Here is a 27,908-nt window from a genome sequence, read left to right as displayed (position 1 = left end):
CAGGATTTTACAAGATGCTCCAAGAATCCTAAATGAATGAAAAGAACCTCAAACAACAGTTACCAAATGCTAACACAATGATAAATTTTCATACAGAAATTACACTTCTGTGTATACTGTTGGCTAAAAGAAATTTTATTTAGGCGAGATCTTTTTATTCACATCCTCCTCAACCAGTAACCCATTTATATGGTAACTAATTACTATTACGTGAGTGTATTAGTCTACTCAGGATGGCTTAGCAAAATGCCATAGACAGCTTGGCTTCAACAACTATTTTCCCACAGACCTCGACGCTGGAAGTTAGAGACCAGGGGGCCGTTGTGGGCAGCCTCTGATGAGAGCTCTCTTCCTGGCTTGCAAATGGCTGCCTTCTTCATGTGCCCTCACATGGCAGAGAGAGCTCTAGCCCCTCTTCCTTTCTTATGAGGGCACTAGTCCACTCACGAAGGTCCTACTCTCATGACCTCATTTAAACCTAATTACCTCCTGGAGGCGCTAACTCCAAATGTAATCACACTGGGGGCTGAGGCTTTAACATAGGAATTATGGGAAGACAATTCAGTCCATAGCAGCGACAGAGCACTCCTTAAAACTTTTCTACAATAAAATGTACAAGTAATAAAATAATTATGTGTATATGGCAGAGATGAAAGGTGAGAAATAAGAGCACAATTATTACCAGAAAAAAAACTTACCATTTTTTTTTTTAAACAAGTTTCTGTGAGTTTAACTGTCCCTGCATATCTTTTCTTTCTTTCTATCTTTCTTTGCCCCTCATCTCTAGATTTCACTTTGGATCAAGTGGAATGGCAATGCTATTCCTCGACATGTGAAAGCAACCATCAATCCAGATTCCTTCAGGCTTTTGTTTGAAAGCTCCTTATTTTAGTAGGTGAGCCTCAAGCTCTTATATTTCAAAAATAATTATGACTACACTCGAGTGCCATTCTCTGAAGCTGGTTGGCTTCTTGAAATGCCTGAACTCATTATCCTCATGTTGAGGTTTCTGATGCTGACATGCCCCAGCCCCTCGCAGGGGTGGGGGCTCAGTCAAGGCGCTGCCACTTCGGAACACCCCTCCCCCGCTCTTTGGGCTCCAGATGAAAATAATCAACACACCAAGCAACAAAAGAGAGCAATGAACTAAAGGCAGCTGACCTTCAACGACACAAACTCAAACTGAAAAGTTTCTATCTGAAGTTCCTTTTATTTTGAATATAAAGTTCTTGGGAGTTAAAAAAATGTGTAACCAACTTTAAAATTCAGTGATAGAGACAAGCATGAGATATCGGATGAGCAAGACTAACTAAATCAAGCCCAGAAAAAGAACACCTGGTGTATATTATTTTGGCTAAAGATTTGCTTTTCTTATTCCCCCAGCCCATTTTTTTTTTTTCTGTTTGCAACAAGAGGCATGAAATTTGTAGATTCAGTAATTACAGCAATAGTAACTATGCTGGATCAAGACAAATCTCTGAGCTAGTTTAGCCACAAGAACCAGAATCAATCACCCCAAGTATATCAGCAGCCTAGGAGGTTATCTAGTTATAATTTTGATCATCGAATGTGGGCCCAGGGGCTAGGGGGGTCCAAATCACGGCACAATTATTGCATACTGGGTTCCAAACTGCTCTAGTCACATTTACACATTCATTAAACCTTTGAGTGTGAGGCTTTGGTGTCGGCAAAGAGAAGAGACACAAAGATTACTAAGACATTTCCATTTTCAGAAAAATCTCTAACAGTAGAATATATGAAGTGGCCCAGGGCAGGCACGGCTGTTTATGCAAGCAGTTGGTCAGCCGCTGTCTTTGAATGAGAAATTGTAATGCACAGAATACCTCACTAAACATTGTACTTGGTGCTTTCTACACATGCAATTTTCCTGGAATCAACTACCTTATCCCCATTATTCTTTCTACAATCTAATCAATGTCTTGTTCTGGAAAATAGCCAAGTTTTAACAGTTCTTGAACTGAATGCAAAGAGAAACTTCTGAAAAAGTAACAAAATTTCTGGGGAAAAAAGGAGAATGGAAGACTATTTTAACACTCTCTTGGAAAAGAAAGCTCTAAGTTTTTCTAAGGCAAGAATGTTTCTCTCTAGGGAATGTAATCATTTTTGCCATTTTTACAATTTAAATCGTTTCTTTAAACAGGGGTGCCTGGGTGGCTCAGTGGGTTAATGTCTGACTCTTGATTTCGGCTCAGGTCATGATCTCAGGGTCGTGAGATCGAGCCCCTTGTCAGGCTCTGCGCTGGGTGTGGAGCCTGCTTAAGATTCTCTCTCCCTTTCCCTCTGCCCCTCCTGCTCATTCCGTCTCTTTCTCTCTCTCAAATAAATAAATAAATCTTAAAAAAAATATAGTTTCTTCAGTTTTTACTTGGTTATACATGAACTGCCTAAGTAAATACTAAATAGTGGAAATTCTGCTCCCAGAGTTCAGGAAAATTATGTTGGGTAGAAGCAATTATATGTGGGGCCATTAAAACTTCTAATAAGAGAAAATACATATTTAATTAACATACTCTCCCATTTGCCCATTCTAATTTCCTAATTTAAAATCTGATTCCGTAAATTCAAATAATTTGTAAATTATCTGAAACTAATTACATTGTACAAAACTCAACCAAGAAAAAAAAAAGGCAGAGTATGCATAAGTGTAGTAAAAATAAGAACCCTGAATCCTTAGAGTGAGATGTGTCTGAAGTTCCACTGTATCTACATAACCAACAATTCCAAACACACTCACACACAAACTTCAGCATTCCCAATAGCAGTAAACTCTGTTTAAATGCTATGTGAGGACAGATACAACTATGGGCTTCTATAAGCCAGTGTTTATCAAGGCATGGCCTGACCTTGCCTTAGAACGACCTTAGTTCGGTTTGGCAAATACCTGCTAAAATGCAGCTTCCCAAGACCCACACAAGTCCTTCTAAATTAGGATCTTAAGGAGGCCAGGAAATCTCTATGTTTAACAAGCACCCCCAGGTGTTTCTGATGTGCCTTAAACTTTGAAAAACATTGATCTAAGATTTTAACCAACTGAGCCACCCAGGCGCCCTTGATCTAAGATTTTAGCATGGATCACAGGATTCCGCTGCGAAAGCTTCAGAATGGAGTCACAAGCTTCAGCGCCATCCTTTCTCCCCTCCTAGGGAGATTTTATTGACCCCTACATGTCATGCTGTCCTGTGCATTCTTGCCAACCCAGTGATACCCCGACAGCACCAGTATCTTACAGTCCTACTACTGACCCTCCAGATGAGGAAGTTAGTTTTCTGGTGTCACCGTAGATTCCTACCACCCCCATTCTACTCTGCCCCTGTTCCAGGCCTCAGCCAGCCTGGTCCACTGACCTATTACAAAAGCCCTGTTCCTTGGCCCTGTTTCTCCTTGTCCTGTCTGCTTTTGATTGAATCATTATCATGTTTTTTTTCTTTGATTAGCTTCTTTTATTATTCATTTAGAGCATGAGTGTTCAAGAGCAAATACCTATTAAATTTAGCTTTACTTTATTTTCCCCATGGTCTTTTCTATTTTTTTTTAATTTTTCCAGCTTTATTGAGTCACAATCGACAAATACAATTGTAAAATATTTAAAGTATACATTGTGATGATTTCATATACGTATTCACTGTGAAAGTATTCCTCCCATCTAGTTAGTTAACACATCCATCACCTCACACATTGTTTATATATATATATATATATATATATATATATATATTCAACCACAGTCACCATGTCATACCTTAGATCCTCAGGCCTTAATCATCTTATAGGTGATAGTTTGTACCCTTTACCTTTTACCAACATCTCCCTATTTCCCCAGCCCAGTGCCTGGCAACCACTTTTCTACTCTGTGTTTCTATGAAGTTTGACTTTTTTTTAGATTTCACATATAAGTGATACCGTGCAGTATCTGTCTTTTTCTGTCTGGCTTATGTTACTTAGCATAACACCCTCAAGTTCCATCCATGTTGTCCTAAATGGCAGGATTATCTTCTTTCTCATGGCTGAATTATATACCACTCTGTGTGTGTGTGTGTGTGTGTGTGTAAAGCTAAGCTCATTTACAGAACAAAACTTACTTATCCATTTTAAAAATACATATTAAGTACCTATTATGAGCTAGGCACTGTTTTACAGTTTGAACCCAAAGAGACAAGGTCTCTGACCTCATGAAGTTTAATTTCTATTGGATGAGATAAAATAAAAAAGTAAATAAATAAATGAAATGTAAGATAGTGATAAGAATTATGAAGAAAAGGGGCACCTGGGTGGCTCAGTCAGTTAAGCATTTGCCTTCAGCTCAGGTCATGATCTCAGGGTCCTGGGACTAAGCCCCATGTGGGTCTCTCTGTTCAATGGGGAGTCCTGTTTCTCCCTCTCTCTCTGCCCTCCTCCCACTCATCCCCTCTCTCTCTCTCCTCTCTCAAATAAATAAGTAAAATCTTAAAAAAAGAATTGTGAAAAAAATAACAGTAATGATAGTGACAGCAGAGGTGTATATGTGTGTGTGTGTGTTCTATTTTATACTGGGTACATAGACAAATCTTTGACGTAGGGAAGGTAGGGAGCCAGCTATACAAACCTAAGAGAAGAGAATTCAAGAAAGAGGAATTATCTAGGGCAGAAGACCTTGGCTTGCTCAAGGAACTGAAAAAGACCAGAGTGGTACCAGCATAGGAAAGAGAAATATGTAGGGGCCACATGGCGTGAGGCCCCTGAAAGCCATAGCCAAATGAGTCAGAGAAAACTCTGTTGTGAGGTTTTTCATTCAAATAGAAACAGCCACCACTGAAGTGTTTCATGTAGGAGAGGGACCCGTTTGAGGGGACAATGACCTCAACCGAGATCTAAATACTAGAGTTGAGAAGATTGGGAAGAAAAGCCTGTAGGCCTGTCAGGAAGCTATACAGAGAGATCTGCTGACGACTTGAATTAGAGAAGCAGCAGAGCATATGGAAGAAAGCAGATGAGTTTGAAATCTATGATGATGGAAGAGCTGATAGGCCTTGATGGGGGGCTGCAGTTGGGAGGGATGCAAAGTGAGACCTCAGAGAGGCCTCCTCACTGCTTGGCTGGTGTAACTGGGTGGATAGTGATGCCCTCCACTTTAGTGGGGGAAGTCCGAGGAAAGAAGATGGGGGCGGGAAGAAAATGAACAGAGAGTTTCATTGTAGACACGTTCACTTTGAGACGCTCATCGAACATCCAAGCGTGATAAGACCTGAAGATATAGGGTGCCTGGGTGGCTCAGTTGGTTAAGCGACTGCCTTCGGCTCAGGTCATGATCCTGGAGTCCCGGGATCGAGTTCCGCATCGGGCTCCCTGCTCAGCAGGGAGTCTGCTTCTCCCTCTCCCACTACCCCCTCTTGTGCTCTTTCTCTCTCTCACTCTCTCTCTCAAATAAATAAATAAAATCTTTAAAAAAAAAAAAAAAAGACCTGAAGATATAAATCTGAGCAACAATGCATAAGAATATCATTGAAAGACATGGGGTCAATTTTCTTAGGGAGAGCTTTAAATAGAGGTGAAAGTTCAGGATAGAGCTCAGGGGCATGCCAAATTTACAGGCCCGGCAGAGAAGGGTGGAAATGCAAGAGAGGCCTAGAAACTGTGGCTGGTTGTACAGGTTCCAGGAAGCTAAGGGAAGAAAAAAAAAAATCTCAAAATGTTTTAAAGAGGAAGTGGTCAACCATATCGAACACTGCTGAAAGGCTGAATAAGATGAATACATGGAAACCATCACTGGTTTTGGCAACACGAAAGTAACCCTGACAAACCCTGAGCCAAGTGAATGAATTAGCTTTTCAAAGCCTAGGCATCTAAGCTGAGCTGCAAAAGAAAATTATGGAAGAAAGGTAGAATGGTGAAAAGGAAAAAGAAGAGGATACGAAGAAAATCTTCCCACAGCTTCAGAACTTTAGTAGCTTTTAATCTTAGATAAATTACGGTGAGACATACATAGCATACAAGAATGACTTACAATAGAATTAAAAAAAATATTGTCTGGCACACACATGAAATCAATCTAAATTTGGATCTTAGAATTTATCAGCACAGGATAACCATGTTATTGCTCCTGATTCAGGAGACATAAGGAGATTTTTAAAAAGACTTATAATTACTTAACAAAGAATAGCCACACAAAATCCACTAATACGCCTTTCCTATGTAAGTACTCCTGGGGGTACCAACCACTCCTCCCTCTCTCCAGAGCAAAACTGCCAAAAACCAGATGATTAATACCAATGTCTCACGTCTTAAACGGCCCAAATCACCCTTTGTCATTTAAATTGCACTGAATTTGAATTTGCATAGGTTGCAAGTGGAGAACAGAATCTCGAAGCCACATAAAATAATCACACTTAGTCTTAAAACAGAATACATTAATCTTTTCTGGCACCGCTCCCCCACTGTAACCGCAGAACTCAATGCTATTCTTCGGGTGACTCATGCTGTAAAATTTCTGGCTGACTTATCCACAGAGGGATGGCACCACATGAAACAGAGCCCACGTAAACTGTAGAGAGAAGTGAGCCTTCATGCCTTCAACCTTCTGCTTGGCTCTGTATATTATACCAAGACCAAGGCTGACTTCCAGAACTCAGAAAGCTCAGTAAGAGTGAACAAGAACTCTTTGAGACTCAAATAATTCTTAAACTGATTCTCCAGTTACTTCTCAAGATCAGCATTTCTCAAAGTATGGTCCTTTGCCACATCCACCTAATCACTGGTGTTTGAAGGAAGGAAGGAAGGAAGGAAGGAAGGAAGGAAGGAAGGAAGGAAGGAAGGAAAGAAAGAAAGAAAGAAAGAAAGAAAGAAAGAAAGAAAGAAAGAAAGAAAGAAAGAAAGAAAGAAAGAGAGAAAGAGAGAAAGAGAAAGAAAGAGAGAAAGAAAGAAAGAGAAAGAAAGAGAAAGAAAGAAAGAAAGAAAGAAAGAAAGAAAGAAAGAAAGAAAGAAAGAAAAAGAAAGAAAGAAAGAAAGAAAGAAAGAGAGAAAGAGAGAAAGAGAGAAAGAGAGAAAGAGAGAAAGAGAGAAAGAGAGAAAGAGAGAAAGAGAGAAAGAGAAAGAGAGAAAGAAAGAAAGAGAAAGAAAGAGAAAGAAAGAAAGAAAGAAAGAAAGAAAGAAAGAAAGAAAAAGAAAGAAAGAAAGAAAGAAAGAGAGAAAGAGAGAAAGAGAGAGAAAGAGAGAAAGAGAGAAAGAGAGAAAGAGAGAAAGAGAGAAAGAGAAAGAGAGAAAGAAAGAAAGAGAAAGAAAGAGAAAGAAAGAAAGAAAGAAAGAAAGAAAGAAAGAAAGAAAGAGAAAGAAAGAAAGAAAGAAAGAAAGAAAGAAAGAAAGAAAGAAAGAAAGAAAGAAAGAAAGAAAGAAAGAAAGAAAGAAAGAAAGAAAGGACTAGAGAAAGAAAAAGAAAACTCCAAAGCCCTGTTTCACACTTATACACCCAAATCTTTTGAGTGGCAGGCCTGGACATTTGCATTTTTAATAAGCTACCCAAGTGTTTTCTAGGTAGACTGAAGTCTGATCATTGACTGTGGATTATACGGCAGGATTCTGTAGGTCAGGATTTTCACCTTGTGTTTCTTCATTCTCCAGCTCATTTTACACAACACTGCCAGATGTCGCTCCTAACTTGCTGTTCTAATCATTTCTCTACCATGCTCAAAAGCCTGCTGGGTGCTTCATGGCCCACAGGGTAATGTCCACACTTCTTTGTTTAACATTCAAGGTCCTTAGTCACGACTTCAGACTTTGCCCTTTCCATAGTTGAACTTCTCTACCCACATTAAGATTGTTCAAATACCCACCACATGTCCTAAGCACTTGCACCTCCCTGTTTCCACTTATTTGCCTTCTGCCTCTAGAAAGTGACTTTCCACTTGCTCAAAAGTGGAAAAGATCATATCTTTTCTTCAAAGTTGAACTCATGGAAGCCTTTCCTGCTGGAAATCACTACTTCTATGAACTTCGTACTGTTCTATCTCTGCCTCTGTTACGGCATGTATGCTTTCTACTTTCTATTATATGGTAACGTGGTGTATTCTTTTGTCTGCCCAACATCCTGTAGAAGCTGGGAACAACCACCCCCTTTCCTGCATCAGCATCAACAAAATAGATTTTCGGGAGCTGCCACGTGTTTTATCCACCCTTGCCCCCTGGCCATACTTGTTGGTCTAGAGGTGGATGTCTGATCCAAACTACAGTTACCAGAGTGCCCCACCCCTTGACAATAACTGTTCAGGATGTACGCCTGACTCAAGGGAGGCCAATCATAGTCCTTTCTCATCTAGATCTTGCTCCACTGGTCAGTGTTAATTGGTTCAGGATTGGCACATAACCCGAACTGACCGTACAGATTGAGAGCCAGAGGTCCGATTATCCCCTCTCCTCTGGCTCAAACTGGGAAGCTGTCCAGAGTCAGGGCCATGGGATTGGACTTCCCCACAGCTTCCAAAGGCCTTGGGATGGGGGAGACAGGCATCTGGTCAGCATGAGGCTTTGGTTCTCATGGTTCAAAACACTCTCAAAGCATATTCACCACTGCCTTCAGAGACCAGGCAGGAAACCCTGTGATACTTTGAGGGAGTATCACCACACAAATAATCCCTCTGCCCACTAGTTGATATCTACTGTTTTATTGTTGTTGTTTTTAATTTTTACAGTGATGCTGAGTGGAGGAGAGCTACATTCATGCTACATTTATAAAAACTTAAAAGTAACTCTCTGTGTGAAGGTTATTAGAGTTCCTCCTTTGGGGAAGGGGCAGAGAAGGAGAATTTTGAGAGCAGGAGAGATCAGCCTTCTAAGGTAGAAGGAGGGGCTATATTGTGGGGTAAGAGAAATCAGGGGCTGGGAACATGAGATGTATGATGAGCTTTGAAGACATTATAATTTACTCTAGGCCCAGTTTACTTTCAATTAAGCATGAAGAATATACAGAGTATATTTTTCATGTATTTGAAAATGATTCTGCCTTGCATGATTTATGATGTTTTTGGCTGGTTTATTTTTAAACTGGACTGAGGTTATAGAAAAGCACATTTGAGCAGACATTAGTATGTCTAATCAAAGGATCATGATAATAGTCTCCATGACCACGTTGGAGACTTTTAGGAATTAAAAACAGAGAATATAGAAAATAATTTCATAAAGAGGGCAATCTTCCTGAACCTAAAGGATAATAACATATTAATTCAGGGTTAATATCCTCATACACAGGCATATCCTATTTAAACCCCTTCCATAAAGGCACATCTTATGCATAATCTTTCTTAAAACTAAATACCAAATTTCCTTTGGTGAGATTAAAAAAAAAAAGATATTGTGGATAATGAACTCCAAAAGAATGAGGAGTGAAGCAAGGGTAATGATAGAGTATAGAAGCAAGTAATACAAATTCACATTAACATTATTGTTGTATGAAATATATAAAGGCTATAGAGGGAATTTCCTGCAATCAAATAGTAGTTTTCATCTAAAGAGAAAAATACTGCCGGTAAAGCATGGTGATTTTTTTTTTCAAATTCAAATATAGAGAAGTATTATGTGATTATAATAAAATCAAACAAGAACTTACTCTTGAAAATTTATTTAAACTTCTTATAAAGTATACTTGTGTGACTCAACAGTGTCATACTATTTGAAAAGATATTGTCAGTTTAACCAGCAATGTCCATCTGGGCAAAAAAGGTTATTTAAATACCATGCACTTTGATGAATGACCTTTTAAATGGCCTTGCCCATTTTGTACTATTAGTTTGCAGTCAGTTCAGGGCAATGTATTAAATCTGGACGCAGCGGTCCAGTGAAACCATGCCTCTAGATGTAAAGAATTCATCCATTTAATGGCACCATGACTTAATCTTTCTTTGTTTGAAAGACTGAGCAAATACCTATGTTTTTATTTTGGGTTTTTTGTTTGTTTTTAATGTTAGAAGAAGCACACAATTAAGTTTGTTTCAAAAGCCTCTGGACAAAATATTTTAAGATTAGAATTTTTCCTTGACCAGAATCTACACAATTCCATAATGATCTGTAGAAATGACATAATATATAATCTCATTAGCCTGTTTTGTAAATGTAATTTATATGAATAACCTAAATATAATCATGGCTCATTTAAGAGGGACCTTTCATTTGCCTGCAGCTTCCCAAAAGATATGAGGCAGATAGAGTTTAAAGCTTCTGTAGGGGGACACCTGGGTGGCTCCGTTGGTTAAGCGGCCGCCTTCTCCCTCTGCCTGCCGCTTCCCCTCCTTGCGCTCTCTCTCTCTCCCTCCCTCTCTCTCTGGCAAATAAATAAATAAAATCTTTAAAAAAAAGAAGGCTTTGTAGGAATAGGCAAATATAGTTCACAACAAGAGATATTTAAGTAGCTTTGAAAATGGTTTGGTTAAAGCTCTTCAATTATAAATAAAGTCACTGGAAGTCTATATAAAACTTCAGACTAATGTAGTTGTTAGTCTAAAGTAGATTCTAATCAATAATTATTATTGTTATGGAAATCAGGTTTAGTATCAAAAAACTAAGCCCCAGATGACTTGATGAGGACTGATAATTTCCCCTTTCCCTCATAGATCACAATACCAATATATTTATTTTAATACTACAATTTTATTTAAAGAACAGATTAGTTAATGTTAAGTGAAATTAGTGTGGATGTTCTACATCATTCCATCAGCAAAAGGAGTAATTTCTTTTCTCTTTTTAAAAATACCTTAAATTTTGAAATATATACATTTACATTTTAAATAATAATTTTAAATAGTAATAATAATGGAAAGGAATTTTTTTTTTTTAAAGAGAGTGAGACCGCATGGTGGGGAGGGGCAGAGGGAGAGAGAGAATCTTAAACAGGTTCCATGGCCAATGCAAAGCCAAATACAGGACTCCATCTCAGAACCCTGAGATCGTGACCTGAGCCGAAATTAAGAGTCAGATGTTTAATGGACTGAGCCACGCAGAAGCCCTGGAAGGAAATTTTTTTAAACTTGCTTTTCTGTCAGCCAGTTTAACAATAAAAATATTTGCTTTTACAAAATATATTTCCTTCTCATTAGCCTCTACATTTCTAGGAATTGCCTTCACCCCTTGAAATATGTGAGAACTTTAGAAAAAGAACAGAGAAGGTCTGTGAAATGGGTGGGTAGTGCATCAGTTGGCATGGATGCTAAGTGTATGGAGACAGAATTTTGATGGAATAATATTTGCCTGTAAGTTTTAATGAGTCATAAGCACGATTCGATTATCCCTCCCACGACTGGGACAGCAAATGTAATCATGATGAGGCACTATAATTCTCGTCAGGTAGCCAAGACTGCTCCCTGAAATATATCTGCAAGTGCTCTGCAAACGAAAGGAGCTTGGAGACATCGCTTTGTCACCTCCATCTTTTGGTCTTCCACATAAAAATGATCACAAACATATGGGTACGCTTTAAGCTCTTCATGCTTAATTTTTTTTAATTTTTTTATTCTTATATTATCCCCATACATCACATCATTAGTTTTAGATGTAGTGTTTCATGATTCATTGTTTGTGCACAACACCCAGTGCTCCATGCAGAATGTGCCCTCCTCAATACCCATCACCAGGCTAACCCATCCTCCCACCCCCCTCCCCTCTAGAACCCTCAGTTTGTTTTTCAGAGTCCATCGTCTCTCATGGTTCGTCTACCCCTCCGATTTCCCCCCCTTCATTCTTCCCCTCCTGCTATCTTCTTCTTCTTCTTCTTTTTTTTTTCTTAACATATATTGCATTATTTGTTTCAGAGGTACAGATCTGAGATTCAACAGTCTTGCACAATTCACAGCACTTACTAGAGCACATACCCTCCCCAGTGTCTATCACCCAGTCACCCCTTCCCTCCCTCCCCACCCCCCACTCCAGCAACCCTCAGTTTGTTTCCTGCGAATAAGAATTCCTCATATCAGTGAGGTCATATGATACATGTCTTTCTCTGTTTGACTTATTTCGCTCAACATAATACCCTCCAGTTCCATCCACGTCGTTGCAAATGGCAAGAATAGCCAAACTGTGGAAAGAGCCAAGATGTCCATCGACAGATGAATGGATAAAGAAGATGTGGTATATATATACAATGGAATATTATGCAGCCATCAAAAGGAATGAGATCATGCTTAATTTTAAGGTTTGATCCATAAAAGATGAACATGAAAGCAGTTCAATATTTCAGCTGGTGAACTTCTCTAACAGATATGGTGCATTAATTCTAGGCCACAGAATCTAACATGCATCCAATCAATTCTTGGTTCCTAAGGACTCTCAAATCAATCCACTTATTCATATTTTTATTACAGCCACCTTAGTCTAGGGACTAATCATCTCCCACTTGGACCAATGCTGTCATCAATAATTGCATTTCTCTACCAATAGCCTGCTTGCAATCTAATCTTTCATTCATAATTGTCCTAAATCAGTCTTCCTGACATGCCTCTTCTTTTTTATTACCCTCCTGTCCAAAAATTTAAATGACTTTTTAGTGCCTCTTAAATTTGTATGTACGTAGTTCAGGATATAATATGCATGAAGCATAATACTGACTCTTTACATAGATAACTATATAGAAACTAAAACCTTAACCTGTAAATACGTTTATTTTTATAACAATATATAAGATTTAATTGCTTTTTAAAATATCTAAAAATTCAGTTTTATTCAAATAATTTTGATAGTTTTATGTTTTTTTAGGATACTTTCCAAAAAAGTTTTTGGAAAAATTCAAAAAAAGTTACTTTTTAATTGTTGGTATTAACTTTCATTTACATTTTGATAAACATATATTCAGATTTTCTACACTGCAAATGCAGTTAAATATTATTTTAATATTTTATATAACTATTATAAATGCATTGCAAATTATGTGAAAATCTGTATTATAATAGCATAGTGATTTTGCTGAAATGGAGGCCAGAAAAATTTTATGGATAAACATATAATAACTTTTGAATTACATGTGTCTTTATTATATCACTCTTTCAAACATCATACACCTTTCAACAGACTATGCAGACTAGTAATAATTCAGTCATCTTTCTTGTATTTGCTGGTTTTAGCCATATTAAGGTACATTTATCAAGTTAAGAGAAAGGAACATATTTCATTTAACAGATTTTTAGCTTGATTTATAGCTGTTAAGTATTTAGATATGTGGTATGTGAAGTTCCAGTGCCCTTGACCCCACAAATATTAGGGGATACCTGCCATGTGATGTGTGGCCACTGACACCAACTTTTAATATTTTTGTTTATGTAGTTATGAGAAATATTCTCACTCATCAACAGGGAAATACAAATCAAAACCATGATGAGATACCATCTCACACCTGTCAGGATGGCTAAAATTAACAACACAAGAAACAAGAGCTGCTGGTGAGGATGCAGAGAAAGGGAAACCTCTTGCACTGTTGGTGGGAATGCCAGCTGGTACAGCCACTCTGAAGAACAGCATGGAGTTTCCCCAAAATGTTAAAATAGAACTGCCCCACCATCCAGCAATTGCACTAGTAAGTATTTACCCAAAGGATACAAAAATACTGACTTGAAGGGATACATGCACCCCGATGTTTTTCTTTTTTTTTTTTTTAAAGATTTTATTTATTTATTTGAGACAGAGAGAATGAGAGAGACAGAGAGCACATGAGAGGGGGGAGGGTCAGAGGGAGAAGCAGACCCCCTGCCGAGGAGGGAGCCCGATGCGGGACTCGATCCAGGGACTCCAGGATCATGACCTGAGCCGAAGGCAGTCGCCCAACCAACTGAGCCACCCAGGCACCCCACCCCGATGTTTTTCAACAACAGCATTATCAACAATAGCCAAACTATGGAGAGAGCCCAAATGTCCATCAACTGATGAATGGATAGAGAAGATATACACACACAAACACTCACACACACACAGACACAGACACACACAATGGAATATTACTCAGGCATAAAAAAGAATGAAATCTTGCCATTTGCAACAACATGGATGGAGTTAGAGTGTATTATGTTAAGTGAAATAAGTCAGTCAGAGAAAGATAATACTATATGATTTCACTCATATGTGGAATTTAAGAAAGTGAAAAGATGAACATATGGGAAGGGGGAAAAGAAAAGAAAAGGAGAGAGGGAAACAAGCCATAAGAGACTCTTAACGATAGAGAACAAACTGAGGGCTGATGGAGGGACGTGGGTGGGGGATGGGCTAGACGGGTGATGGGTATTAAGGAGGACACTTGTGATGAGCATTGGGTGTTGTATGTAAGTAATGAATTCTACTCCAGAAGCCAATATTCTACTCCAGAAGCCAATATTGCACTGTATGTTAACTACCTAAAATTTAAATTTAAAAAAATAATAAAAAATATTCTATCATATTTCAGACATAAAAGGCATGAAGCATAATATCAGGAACACCTATATACCCACCCCCTATGTAAGATATAAGACAGTAGCAGTAATTTGCCATCCCTGTTCACCCCTCCCCAATCATATTCACTCCCTCCTCTTCCAGAAGAAACTACTATCCTGAATTCTTTATTGCTATTTTAAGTGGCAAATTCTTTAAGGGTGTGTTTTTTATTTGTTGATGATGTCTACACATGGTTGATGATTGTATAGATAGCTCTTACACTAGTAAACTTGCAAGACTGTCTTAATAATTCTGCAGATTCTTCTTCGGTTTTCTAAGTAGATAATAACATCCGTAAGAGGGAAAAACAGCTTGGAATCCTCCTTTCCAAGCTCTACATCTTTTATTTCTCTCTCTTGCCCTAACCTGCACTGGCAATGACCTTTAGCGCAACATTCAACAGAAGCGTTGAGGCTGGACCTTCTTTCCTTGTTTCTGATTTAAAAGGGAAGACTTCTAACATTTCTTCATTAATTATGATAGGTGCTGTAGGCTGATGATACTGCTTTAAGAAGTGGCACGATGTGATCAGAGTTCTTCTCAGAAAAATTCTTAGTGACAGGATGGGTTGGAGCAGAATTATCTGGGAGTTGCTGGATCGGGAATCACTTACGGGGTGCAAATGACATGGGGTCTCCAAGGTCCCATCAATAGAACTCCCCTCCTGGCTCCGATTCTGGCCGCTGGATCAGAGAACTGTACTTTCACTCACTTGATCCACCAAGTTTGACAAATTTTAATATACCACAAACCCGCATGGGTCTTCCTGTCAATAATATCTAAAACTGTGGTTACTGGGATTCATTATAGGCTCCCTTTATGGTTCTTTTACACAGAAAAAAAATCACCCCAGTCACTGACAATCAAACTGATCTTTTAATTCTCTTTCAAGTCATTTCAATAAATATAACCAATAAGATGCTGACACAAAGCAGAGTCATTTTTTAAGATTATCTTACAAGCTTTAGGAAAATTTAAAACTTCCAAAGAAAGCTATCTCCCAGAAGCTCAGTCAAAAGACAAAGTCATTTACAGTTTGTTGTTTGCGTATTTAGTAGAGAGCAAAAAATTATCTGATAAATATTTTATAAGTAGATATCTATTGAAATGAGGGCATTCAATCTCAAACCTTGAATCACAGTATATTTAATAGCAGTTTTTTTCTCCTTTTATTGTCTAGACTAGGCAAGAGCAGGATTTTCTCCTCTTCTGGACCCCTCCTATTTCCCATTTTATTTTTCTGTGAAAACACCAGTCATGTAGACAGACACCAATTATGTCTTACAAATAATAAGATAAAGGTTTCAATTCCACTTTAAAAAAATTCTAAGAGCTTATAAAATTGCTAAATTAATAACACTGCATGGATTTCACCAAATCCTGGCTACTGACCCACTCACTGTCAGTAAATATACATTTCTAATAAAATGAACATGCTTAATTCTGTAACTAAACAGCCCAAAGGAACAGTATCTGCCATAGCAATGAAGTCTAATGACAATTCTGCTGACATTTCTCTTATCTGAAAATGAAGTCATGTGGAAAATGATTTCTACACTAGCAGAATAATTAAGACAGAAAGCAAAATTTGATTTGGTAGAAATGGAAGCTCAGATTGTTTCTGTTCTCAGTGGGGTGTATGGGGGGATGATATTATTTACTTCACCACTATCTTTAGTTGGCATTATCTTTCCATACTCTCTTTTTTTTATATAATTTTTTTTAAATGTTTTATTTATTTATTCATGAAAGTCAGAGAGAGAGAGAGAGAGGCAGAGGCAGAGGGAGAAGCAGGCTCCCCGCCTAGCAGGGAGCCCGATGCGGGACTCGATCCCAGAACCCTGGGATCATGACCTGAGCCGAAGGCAGACGCTTAACCATCTGAGCCACCCAGGCGCCCTCCATACTCTCTTTTTAAAATCATACTTTTTTGATGTCCTAACTGTACAGTAACAAATCCAACTAAAAGCAGTACTAATCCCAAGGGACTTTTGTTTCTTTTTGTTGTACTGGCCTTTCTCTGTTTTGAATATTGCTCCAGAGAACAGGCTCTTTACTGACTCTTAGCCATCTTTGGTTATACAGATATTTTTATTATACTGGCATTTCTTTTAATTGGCTTTGGACTTTTTATGAAATGTCTGCCTTTGTCAACATCAACTAAATGAAAATTATACCTAAATAAAATGTGAAGTTGTTCAGTTCCAGCACTGTTTAAGGGGAACCGTGAGAAACAACTGAAGGAAAACACCAAGCTACAGACCTTAAGAATCATTATTTTTCTATAAAATACAGATTATTTTAGTTCCTAACAAAAGTTTTAAATGAACAAAAGCACGTACTATAAGAAAACAAGAAAACATCACCAATTAAAGTCTAAGCAACATGTTTCAAAGAAAGTGTGAATAGAACACTTTATTTGGATCCTGTCAACACAATCTAATGACCTTCTTCTTTATTTGAAAATGGCTGATTTTAAAGAAAAGTTACTCTAGCTGCTCAAGAGAACTTATACAAGGGAAGTGCTACACTTCAACAATAAATAAAATGAAATGTTAATTCATTTTCATATGTCTACAAGATTATTCTGTATTGTATAAGCAGAGTGTTTTCAATGCAGCTGAAACCAATTAACCCCTCCAGGCATAAACCACTTCACAAAACATGCAGCATCTAAAGTGTTTTATGCAATATGAGATTTTACCAGTTATTATTTCACAGATTTCAGAACACTCTGTTCTACCAAATCCTCCTAGGAAATTTTCCAGTTTTTTTTCTTATGGGTTTTTAATACACAAACGTCTACTCTTCTAAGAGGCCCTGTCATGCCCCCATGTGGAGCACCTCTTATAAAGTGTTGTGTCTGCCTGGTTGTCTGCCTCCCCTCTAGGCTATCCTTCCTTGAAGTCGAGTTACTCTGATCCCTCCTCCCTCCAGGCATCAGTGCATCCCTGATGACAAAGCCCAAAGGTTTGGCAAGACTCACAAGTTCAATGTGCTCCTTATTATGTAGGACTTGAATCTCAGTTCTTATAACCTCTGAACGTTTTAAATGTCTCCCCAGATTCCGTCCCAAATCCTCCCTTTGTCCTGTAGTCTCAAAAATATAAAAACTTCCGGGCACCTGGGTGGCTCAGTTGGTTAAGCGACTGCCTTCGGCTCAGGTCGTGATCCTAGAGTCCCGGGATCGAGTCCCACATCGGGCTCCCTGCTCAGCGGGGGGTCTGCTTCTCCCTCTGACCCTCTTCCCTCTCGTGCTCTGTCTCACATTCTCTCTCTCTCAAATAAATAAATAAAATCTTTTAAAAAAATATAAAAACTTCCCTACCTGTTATCTTTCTTTCAGCCTTCTTGCATCTCCAAGAATCTTGTTTTGCTGCCCTAATCACATACTGTATTTCTCTTTTACCAAAAATGTGTTATGTAGGGAAAAAGTTCAAAACAGGCATGACTAGATAGTAAACCTCTTAAAATGTTCATATCCCACATGTATTACCTAATCTAGGAACCTATCTCTAGTTAATACAATCCTCATCTCTCCTGACCCATTCTACCCATCAGAATCCAGGCTAAAATCAAATGTGGACAAATAATAGATGTTCAAAATGTGCCTTGATGACATAGCCGAAAGGCTCGTATGATATAAAAACATAAACTTTGCTCCTCCTCTTTACCTTTTCACTAGTTTTTTTTAAAAAGTAAAAGATTTTGAACTTCATTAGGCTCAAAAGGAACTCTGTGGAATTTTAATCGTCCTTTCAATGATTGTTTATATATCATCACTTGTAGACAATTGTTTCATTTAATTAATAAGTAATATTTCTACTACTCATTTATTCTAAAACTACAATTTCCTGTTAGGTATATTTCCTTCAAGAAAACATCCTAGGGGGCTAATATTTTATTTAATTAGGTATCCATGAAATAACTGATTAGATTAGCTATTTTCCAAATGACTTGGAACTAAAAAGAATTCATACTTAGTATAACCTGCAGTTTCCATTCTCAGATAAAGGCGGTATATCACGCATAGTTCCTACACCCAAACTGTTCAGTTCTGCTTCATGGTGCCTGCACACAAACTGTTCACAAGGTGACACTGATCACAAACCCAAAAATCAAAACACGTTTATACATTCTTGGAAAGGTTATCTTTGCCTTGAAGTGTTTAAGCCAAAAGTTCTTTTTCTAATATTCTTTGGTCAATGGAGTAAAAATAAATTACTTGATTTAGATACTAAGTAACTAGAATTATAACACATATTCTTTACAACAAATCACTATACAGCAAACACTGAGAGGATCTCAGTGGCTCGTGACTTCAAGCTAAATGGAACGAAAGAAAAACTTCAAAGAGATAAAATGTATGAACCCAGTGGAAGACATGGAAAGAGTCACATTTGTGTTTTCACCACAAGGACTGAATAGCTATGAGGATATTTCAAATGTAAGTACTGAAATGAATATAGTAAATAGAAGAATGAAATGCTATATACATTTTTAACTGATGGAAAGTCTGTGAATCTGAAATATTTAAAAATTACTATTTGAAAATTCACAACTATGCATGCATACACACAAATACTTTCTTTTAATGTGCTTTTAATTTTTTTTTTAAGATTTTACTTATTTATTTAGAGAGAGAGAGAGCACGAGCAGAGGGAGGAGGAGAGGGAAAGAGAGAAGCAGACTCTCCCATGAACACGGAGCCCAACACAGGGATCCCAGGACTGGGATCATGACCTAAGCGGAAGGCAGAAGCTTAACAGACTGAGCCACCCAGGCTGCCCCAAATGCACTTTCATTTTAAAGCAAGCAGAAAATTCATCAATATCGATTATAATCAGTTACTTCTGAGTGCTTGCAAAGAACAACAACATGGCTACATGAGAAAGTGTCTTAATGTTATCTACATGGAAGTAGGGCCGGTAAAGAGAAAGACACTAATTTCATAGAACAAAAGAATTGGTAAGAGAAGAGCTTATCAAATATTCTAAGCAATCATAAACCAATATATCAGAATCATCAGATATCTTTAATATATAATCCAATAAAATAAAGTAACTGAAAAACACTTCTAGATAATTATCATAGTTTTAAAGGAAGATTACAGAAGCTATTTCTCACACTAGAAATCTAAGCTAAAGTCATACATTAGTGAATCCATATTATAAGATAGGACATTTTCTGTCATTGTGTTATGATGATATATTCAAGAGGTTTACCATGTAGATATTCCACAGAGATATTTTTCATAATTGAAACATTTCCTACCCAATGACATATGTGATATTTTCCCCTCTGGTCATAGGACCATAAAACATATTTATAAAACTTAAGAGTCAGAATGAAACTTAGAAGCCATTTACTTTAAACAGCTTTATCCTACTTTTTAAAAGAACTCAGTTTTTTTTCTAATTATAAAAATAATAAAACTTTTTGCAAATCTTTTTTTTTAAAGATTTTATTTATTTATTTGAGAGAGAGAGAGAGAATGAGAGAGAGAGAGCACATGAGGGGGGAGGGTCAGAGGGAGAAGCAGACTCCCCACTGAGCAGGGAGCCCGATGTGGGACTCTATCCCAGGACTCCAGGATCATGACCTGAGCCGAAGGCAGTCGCTTAACCAACTGAGCCACCTAGGCGCCCCTTGTTGCAAATCTTTTAAAACACACACAAAAAAGTACAAAGGTACAAAAAAGAATCAACCATAGTCATTACGTCTGGAAACAATTAACATAATACTGTTTATTCTGGTATTTATGCTTTTACTTAAAACAATATCATGAACATTATGTCATGTATGTCACAAATATAATTTTTAATGACTGATAATATTTCAACCTCGTAATGAACCACACTTTATTTAATTATGTTCTTATTTTAGGTTGCTGAAGATGTTTACTAAAATTGTGATGATATATCTTTTGGTTATATATATCATAGGAGTACGATTAAATAAATTTTATCACTTATTGAGATAAAATATATACTTTTTATTATTTATTTAAGTTGGATTCAGAGAAGAAAAAACATGAGGAAATGTAGACCCATACAAGTTAATTGATTGATGATGTCCATAACCAAAATTATCTGATTTCTGTTTCTTCCTATAATGTTATTCTCTATAATTTAAAAGTACAGCTGTTGGATCTTGTTCTTCTGTATGTATTCTATTGCTATATCAATATTGCCATCTTTAAATTCATAATCCATTATTCATCTTTTACTCATAACTATTTCATTCCCTCCTGAAAGTCTCCACAGAGTGGCAATAAAACAAATCAGAAAAGCAAACTGAAATGTTAAAGAATAAATAAGAAATAATAAAACAAACTAGAAAAACACCAGAATGAGACATTCTTTCTTATTCTTCTTTAGATTTCAAGCAATAGTCTACCTGAATATGGAAAAAGTTACCTCCATTATGACTGCTGGTAGGCCACAATTTAAAATAAACTAGGTAAATTCTATTATAGAGTATAATTACTATTCAAAAAGTTAAAGCAGGTAAAACTATTTGGATACATTTCTGAAATTATTTGAGAGGCAAATGAAGGATAAAGACTTCAATCAAAAAGTCAAGATAAGCATCTCAGAGACAATCCTGGCTGCCTTAAGACAGATTGTTTACATCAAGAAAACGTGCATTCCCCACTTCCAAGGGGAAAAATGAATCAACCATCCAGAAAGCCTAGAGCTTAGTGACCTTCCACATATAACCTCCAAGTACACTGATTGATAAGCCAAAATATGCAACTTAGAATTATTGAAAAATATAATAATTTCCAAGTATATATGAATTTTAAAATTCAAAACTATTTTAGTTTTTTAGAATTGCAAAATCTTAGCTTTTATTTTTTAGAATTATAAAAACTTTAAAATAATCACCAAAATATTCCAATAACCATTCATTAATCAAAAATGGAAGAGAGGAAGAGGGGCACCTGGTGCCTCAGTTGGTTAAGTGCCTGACTCTTGATTTCAGCTCCAGTCATGGGCTCCAGGTCCTGGGATCCAGCCCTGTATGGGACTCGATGATCAGTGTGGAATCTGCCTGAGATTGTCTCTCTCTCTCTCTCTCTCCCCTCTCCCCACTCATGCTCTCACTGTCTTTCTCAAATAAATAAATAATATCTTTTAAAAAATGCAATAAGAAAACTCTATACTCCAGTATCACAGTTTAGCTTTAAGTAAGGATTGCAAGTTTTATTTCACTTGTTTCCCCTTTTGTCCTTTTAAGATGTGCTTGGGAGCACCAATATTAATAATTGTTCCTAGTCATAAATGCAATTGGTACACAAAACAGGGGAGTTCATTGTAAAAGTAAAATAAAGATGTCCTGTAACTCATCAAATACAAATAGCTTTATACAGGACATGACAAATGTTTTCCTTCATCCTAGAAATGTTCTTCACATAATTTTGAAAAATAAAAATAAAACTAGTTAAGTGAATGGACATTGATAGCTTAGCCCACCCCATGAACCAAGGGACTTTATGCTTGTTTGTTTGTTTATAACAATTAAAAAGGGAAGAAAACAACCACTAAATTTCACAATGGTCTTGTGCCTCTGACTCTTATTATTGGTCATGTTTTATTGAACAAGTAGACTTCATTTAAAAACACAATTTAAACCAAATGGCAGTAAAGTGCTGCACACAAATATATATTGTTTTGCATACTGTAAATTCTTATTGTAATAAACACAAGGGGATCCTTCATACATGGTTCTTACTTTCTCTATTTTATTATTTATTTATTTGTTTGTTTGTTTATTTATTTATTTATTTTTAGAGAGAGAGAGAGCATGCACTCAAGCAGGGGGAGGGGCAGACAGAGGGGGAGAGGGAGAAACTTAAGCAGGCTCTACGCTGGGAGCCTGCCGTGGGGCTCAATCTCAGGACCCTGAGATCATGACCTGAGGAAAATCAAGAGTCCGACACTTAACCAACTGAGCCACCCAGGTGACCCACTTTCTCTTTCTTTGAGAGATATAAATGACAGAGGATATTTCCATAGCTGGTACACCTTCCTGGGTATATTCACAGTTCAATGGTACGAAATGCTATCATTAAGTGCACAACAGAAAACGGAGCCCAGGAAGAGCTTCACGATAGATCTGATACACTGAGGGTTACAGGCAATTCCCAGTATTCTGACTATCAACTCTATCATTTTCTCTCCCAAATAAGAAAGCATATGGAATAGGATAGATTGACAATAATAGTAATTATATAAGCTATATTGCATTGGCTTTATTTATTCATAAAGAAAAAGCAAAGCAACCTCAAACTCTAGTACTTTATTACGAATACCTAATTATTCACCACACACCCCACACCTGATAACAAAACACAATAATTTTAACACTTGATTTCAGAGTCACTACCCTAATGAATTAAAACCCAAACCAAAGTTAACCAAAATTTTAATGTGGATTTGGCCAACAACATGATACACTCAATAGATTAAATCTCATTGATGAGAGAGAAATAAAACAGCTTTTAGATGATTTATTTTCATTTTCAAGTTGCTACTAAATTTTTTCATAAGTCACTTCTACCACACTCTAAATGACCTACAACATTTCCAATCTGTTCATCCCATCTTTGATATACCCTAAAAATATTAAATTGCATTTTTGTAATAATTACTATTCAAAAGCAAAAAAGACCTTAGAAGGTTTTATTATCATCACTGCAAACACTCCCCCCAAAAAGAAGTAGGAGTAATCAAATATAAAGTTTTCTTCCACTTATCCATACAACACCCATCCAACCCCACTTCTCTTACTGTACTTTTAGCCAAAGGTAAGTCAAAGTGGCTGATCCTCTAGGGACAATAATAGTGGTCACTCATAATACGCAATAGAAATTGTTTTATAGGCCATCAACCTTTAGTTTTAGACAAAAGCATGCGGGTAATTGTTTTTGCAAACATATCTGAATGTGCTCAATATTAATTTACACATACGTAACAAATATAGATAGGTCTAGCTATAGGAAAAACTAATGAGCTAAAGATGCAAGTTTTTAAACAGACATAGGTAACTAGAAGTCAGGCTCAGTTTCTACTAACTAAAATATTCTTCACTTTACATAATGATTTATTTCAAGAGTTCATAGAGAATTTCCATATGCATTCAAAATGAAAAAAAATTACAAAATATCAGTTTAATCACATATTTCATAGAATATAAACAAGGCATAAGGAATGTCCGCATTTCTGTTATAAATTAAATGCGGACAAAATTTTTGGGACTTACCAATATGATTTCCATCATACTTGCATTTTTGACAAACGATTTAGAAAACTGATGCTTATAGGTCTTTTACACATTATATCTATTAAACATTAACTGAAAACATAAGGCATAAAGTGTCTCTGTGGAGAAAATAACTAGACCTTCCTACTGGGATTAGTCAGCCCTCTGAAACCATCTTTGGTACTTTATTAAAGGATCTAAGTTTAGGATCCTTTACTAAAGGATCTATGAAACACACACACACACACACACACATACACACACACACACACACCTTGATAGCTTATATTATCTATATAATATTTATATAAACTGCTTCACTCTACAATTCACGATCATTCTTGGCTGGATTACCTGAATAACCCACCTGACATAATTTTGTTCCTACATGCATCCAATTATTAGCATGCAACAACATGACTTACCGGCCCAAAAGAATTACTGTCAAAACTGTGTCCATGATGATCACCTTCAACCCAGATGTGACCCCGGGGAACTTTGACATACCGGTTTTTGTGGCCGATGGTTCTAGAAATAAAGAGCATACATAACCACTGAGATAAGAACAGAAAGATCAAGTAGTTGAGCATACAAAGAAACAAAGGGCAAAAATGCTGTTATAAAGATGCAACAGATAATTACAGGCGAACCATGAAGTTACTCTGTAACTTCATTTTTAAGTAACATTGGGTTAGGACTTGTAAAACCTATGCACAGTATTTTTTTTCACTTTTCTCTAGATAAGAATTTTGTGCTAAAATATAATGCAGTAGCACTAAATACAATGTTTTACTACCATATTTAATTCTCAATATCCTAAGTATGTATTTTATGAAATAAGCTCTAACAAAATACAGATCTATTTATTTTCTGACATTTGCTTTTATGTCAATATTCAATTTGATCAACTGTAATCTTCATATTTTTAGTTGAACTTCTCAAACCAACAGACAGTATTTTTCATAACCTCTTAATACTCTAAAAATCAGCATATATGAGAAATAACAACAACAAAACCCTGGATGATCCCTTGTCAGATTTAAACTCAATATCAGCTGAAAATGTTTTATCAGTATTATATTATTTCATAAATTATTCTTGAAAATGAGAAACTTTGTAACAATTTGGAAGACTATTAAAGATTAATGATCAATGATACACATTTAGTGGAACATTCTATATTCTTTTCTTTAAAAGATTTATTTATTTATTTGAGGGGGTGGGAGGGGCAGAGGGAAAATGAGAGAGAGAATCCTCAAGCAGACTCCCCACTGAGTGTGGAGCCCAATGCAGGGCTCCATCCCAGGACCCAGAGATCATGACCTGAGCCGAAATCAAAAGTCAGACGCTCAACTGACAAGCCACCCAGGTGCCCCAGGAACATTGTATATTCTTAAGGTTGACAAGGAAACGGAATAAGAAAAGGCTCTCTCATACAGTGTTGGTGGCAATATAAAATGATAAAACTTTTTCTCCTATTTGCAATTTGGGACTTATTTTCATCAAATTTGTTAAGAGACTAAAATGTACATGTCTTTGACCTAGTTATTATACTTTTGTGTAGAAATCCATTCCAAAAAAAATAATCAGAAATGTAAACAAATATTTATTATCAGGAGTATTCAATACAAACATTTTTTTTAAAGCAAGGCAGACTGCCACACGCAGCGCCCTATTTGGATGTGTCCAGAGTCTTGGAAGCTTGACTACCCTACATTCTACAGGTGGACCTGGGCAGCTCGTTTGGAGGTTTCAGCAGGGGAATGCAGCTACTCCTATACCCTTGACCGAAGAACAGTCCTCCTCTATTGGGAAAGGGCCTCCTCTTCCACAGAGAGAGTAGCACGCGTCAGGAGGGATGCACAGGGAGCAGTGAGGAAGGAAAGGGCCCCCCCTAGCCAGCCAGATCAGCTGAATCAACCCTGGCAATCAATGGGGTGACAGACATCACAGCCAGATCGCCCTCACATCCTCAACACAAGCTTTTTTTTTTTTTTTTTAATGCAGGCTTTTTATAACATATATATATTTCCTAAATATTCTACAACATGGGAATGGTTAAATAAATTATGATACAACCAATTTAATAAGAGGAACAAGATCAGAATAAAATATTATCCAATTCTATAATAATAAATTCTTTTGAGGGCAGAGACCGTTTTTTTGTTTTGTTTTGTTTACTCCCCAAAGCATTTGGGAAAATGCTTAGCCTAAAAAAGCTTCTCAATAAATGCTGGTTGAATGAATGAATGAGTGAACGTCACCTCTAAGTCTATAGAATTAAGCACAGAAACTGAGCTTTGTGAGCTATTCTTTGGTGTAGAGTCCCTTTCAGACCATTTTTGTTAGTTAGCAGGTTGCATGTGTGCAGAAGAATACATTAAAAAGAAAAGACTACACGTAAATTGGTGCTATAGAAATTGAAACTATTCATTATCTAGAATGGTTTTTAATTTTCAAGATAACTTCAGTGTTGAATTACTTTGCTTGAGATCAGTAAATCATTCATGCAAGGAAGCAATGTTGTGGCCATTAGAAGCCCACAGTAAGTTAATGACTGCCGTTTATTTTTAATTACTACTGGGAAGAAGAGTTTGAGCTTTTTAAAGAAAAGCAAAAACAAGTTTTTTTGCACATCTCACCGTCATATACTCTGTAACATAAGTGTTCTTCAATTAAAATCTGTCAATTAGTTCTGGACATCACTACTGCTTTTATCATGAGATTGCCTCAAAGAACTAATATCCCACATCAAGTGTTAATGATGGGAGAAGACCGTTTTCCTTAATTGTTGGCAAGGCACACTTTCCTATTAAGTCCAAACATTGGTTCACCTTATTATGCTGGTTATTTTTGATAGTTAGAAAGAAAACAATTACTCATTTTGTCTCTTCAGGCAGAATTATGAAATAAAACCAGCATAAAATCATCTCTGCAATGAAATGGTAGATGTTAAGTCACGCATATTCTTCTGGAAACCAGAAGAATGATATAAAACTCAGATTCAGTTTCAATGTCATATGAACCAGGGAGTCAAGATACTTGTGATAGAAAATGACAGTATCATAAAATTACCAGTGACAGTTGCACATTTCCTTGCATTGACCATCTTATCTAAAAAATTTGAATACACCCATCTTCCCATCATTTTCTAGCCTCTTATATCGCTTTCTTTTTCTTCATTGCAGTTACTAACACTTGACGTTCACTTATTGTTTTTTTTTTTGTTTATTGCCTATCTCCCTCCACAACTAGAGTGTAAACTTTGGAAATTTGACTTTATTTTTCACTTTCTTTGTATCCCCAGAGCCCAGAAGAAAGTATTGTACAAAGTGTTCAACAAATATTGTTAAATAAATGACCAAATGACTGAATAACTGAAGAATAAAAAATACTGCAACAAAGGCAGAATAATAGGGTGGAAAGTTCAGAGTCTGGAACCGGTTCTAATCTTGCTACTAGAACTCATAAGGAATCTTGTGCAAGTTACTTAGTGTCTACCTCCATCTGCCTATCTTTAAAATAGGATGAATAAGACATACCCCAACTGGGTTGAGATGAAGATCAGTAGTTAAATGAGAATATATTGGAGAGGTTACTAGAGAGCATAGTCTCTGCAATCAGCCTATTTTGGCTTTTCTATCTGACTGAACACTTTCAAGTTCATGTGACCTTGGGAAAGTTGATGCAACTCTGTCAGTGTTCTCATTTGGAGAACAGAGCAAATAATGGTACCTAACTCAAACAGTTGTTCCACGAATAAAGTGGTATGTATTAAACACTTGATAAATGGATTCTCGCATAGTTGAGACTGTTTTTAAGCACTCAGTATAGTTCTGATATATGGTAAGAACCCAATAAGTGGTAGTTATTATTGCTATTGTCTTCCTTTGTCCACTATTTTCTTTCTTTTCATAATTCAGAATGTATTCAGCCTCCACTATCTATTAGCATCAGTCTCTTAAAATTACCTGAGCTATGCTTCAATAATTTCTTTTCCCCATAGTTGCACTGTGACTATAGACAATTTTTTATATTACAATAAATCTTTTTTTTTCTTTTTATTCATATGCCCTTCTGGGATACTCTAAAACTTATATGTGAAAACACAATCTCTTTGGGCATATTTAAATATGCAGAGAGTAGTAGGTGAAAACACAAATAGATTGTGTTGCATTAATCACTTGCATTTACTAATCACTTGCATTTTT

General features: G+C 36.7%; 1 protein-coding gene across 6 annotated transcripts in view; it reads right to left on the bottom strand.

Annotated features, from left to right (window-relative positions):
• Window positions 1-27,908, bottom strand: part of IMMP2L (inner mitochondrial membrane peptidase subunit 2) — an 889,807-nt gene that overhangs the window by 200,801 nt on the left and 661,098 nt on the right. For all 6 annotated transcript variants that reach the window (XM_045864397.3, XM_045864399.3, XM_054505219.2 and 3 more), the window contains one exon: window positions 24,123-24,225. In XM_045864397.3, the coding sequence (XP_045720353.1) occupies window positions 24,123-24,225 (103 nt within the window). The remainder of the gene's footprint in view (window positions 1-24,122; window positions 24,226-27,908) is intronic.

The sequence above is a fragment of the Mirounga angustirostris genome, unplaced genomic scaffold (genome assembly GCF_029215605.1).
Source record: "Mirounga angustirostris isolate CCGP_5_RB_7025 unplaced genomic scaffold, mMirAng1.0.hap1 SCAF_12, whole genome shotgun sequence".
NCBI classification, from domain to species: domain Eukaryota; kingdom Metazoa; phylum Chordata; class Mammalia; order Carnivora; family Phocidae; genus Mirounga; species Mirounga angustirostris.
This window is presented reverse-complemented; position numbering and strand designations above follow the sequence as displayed.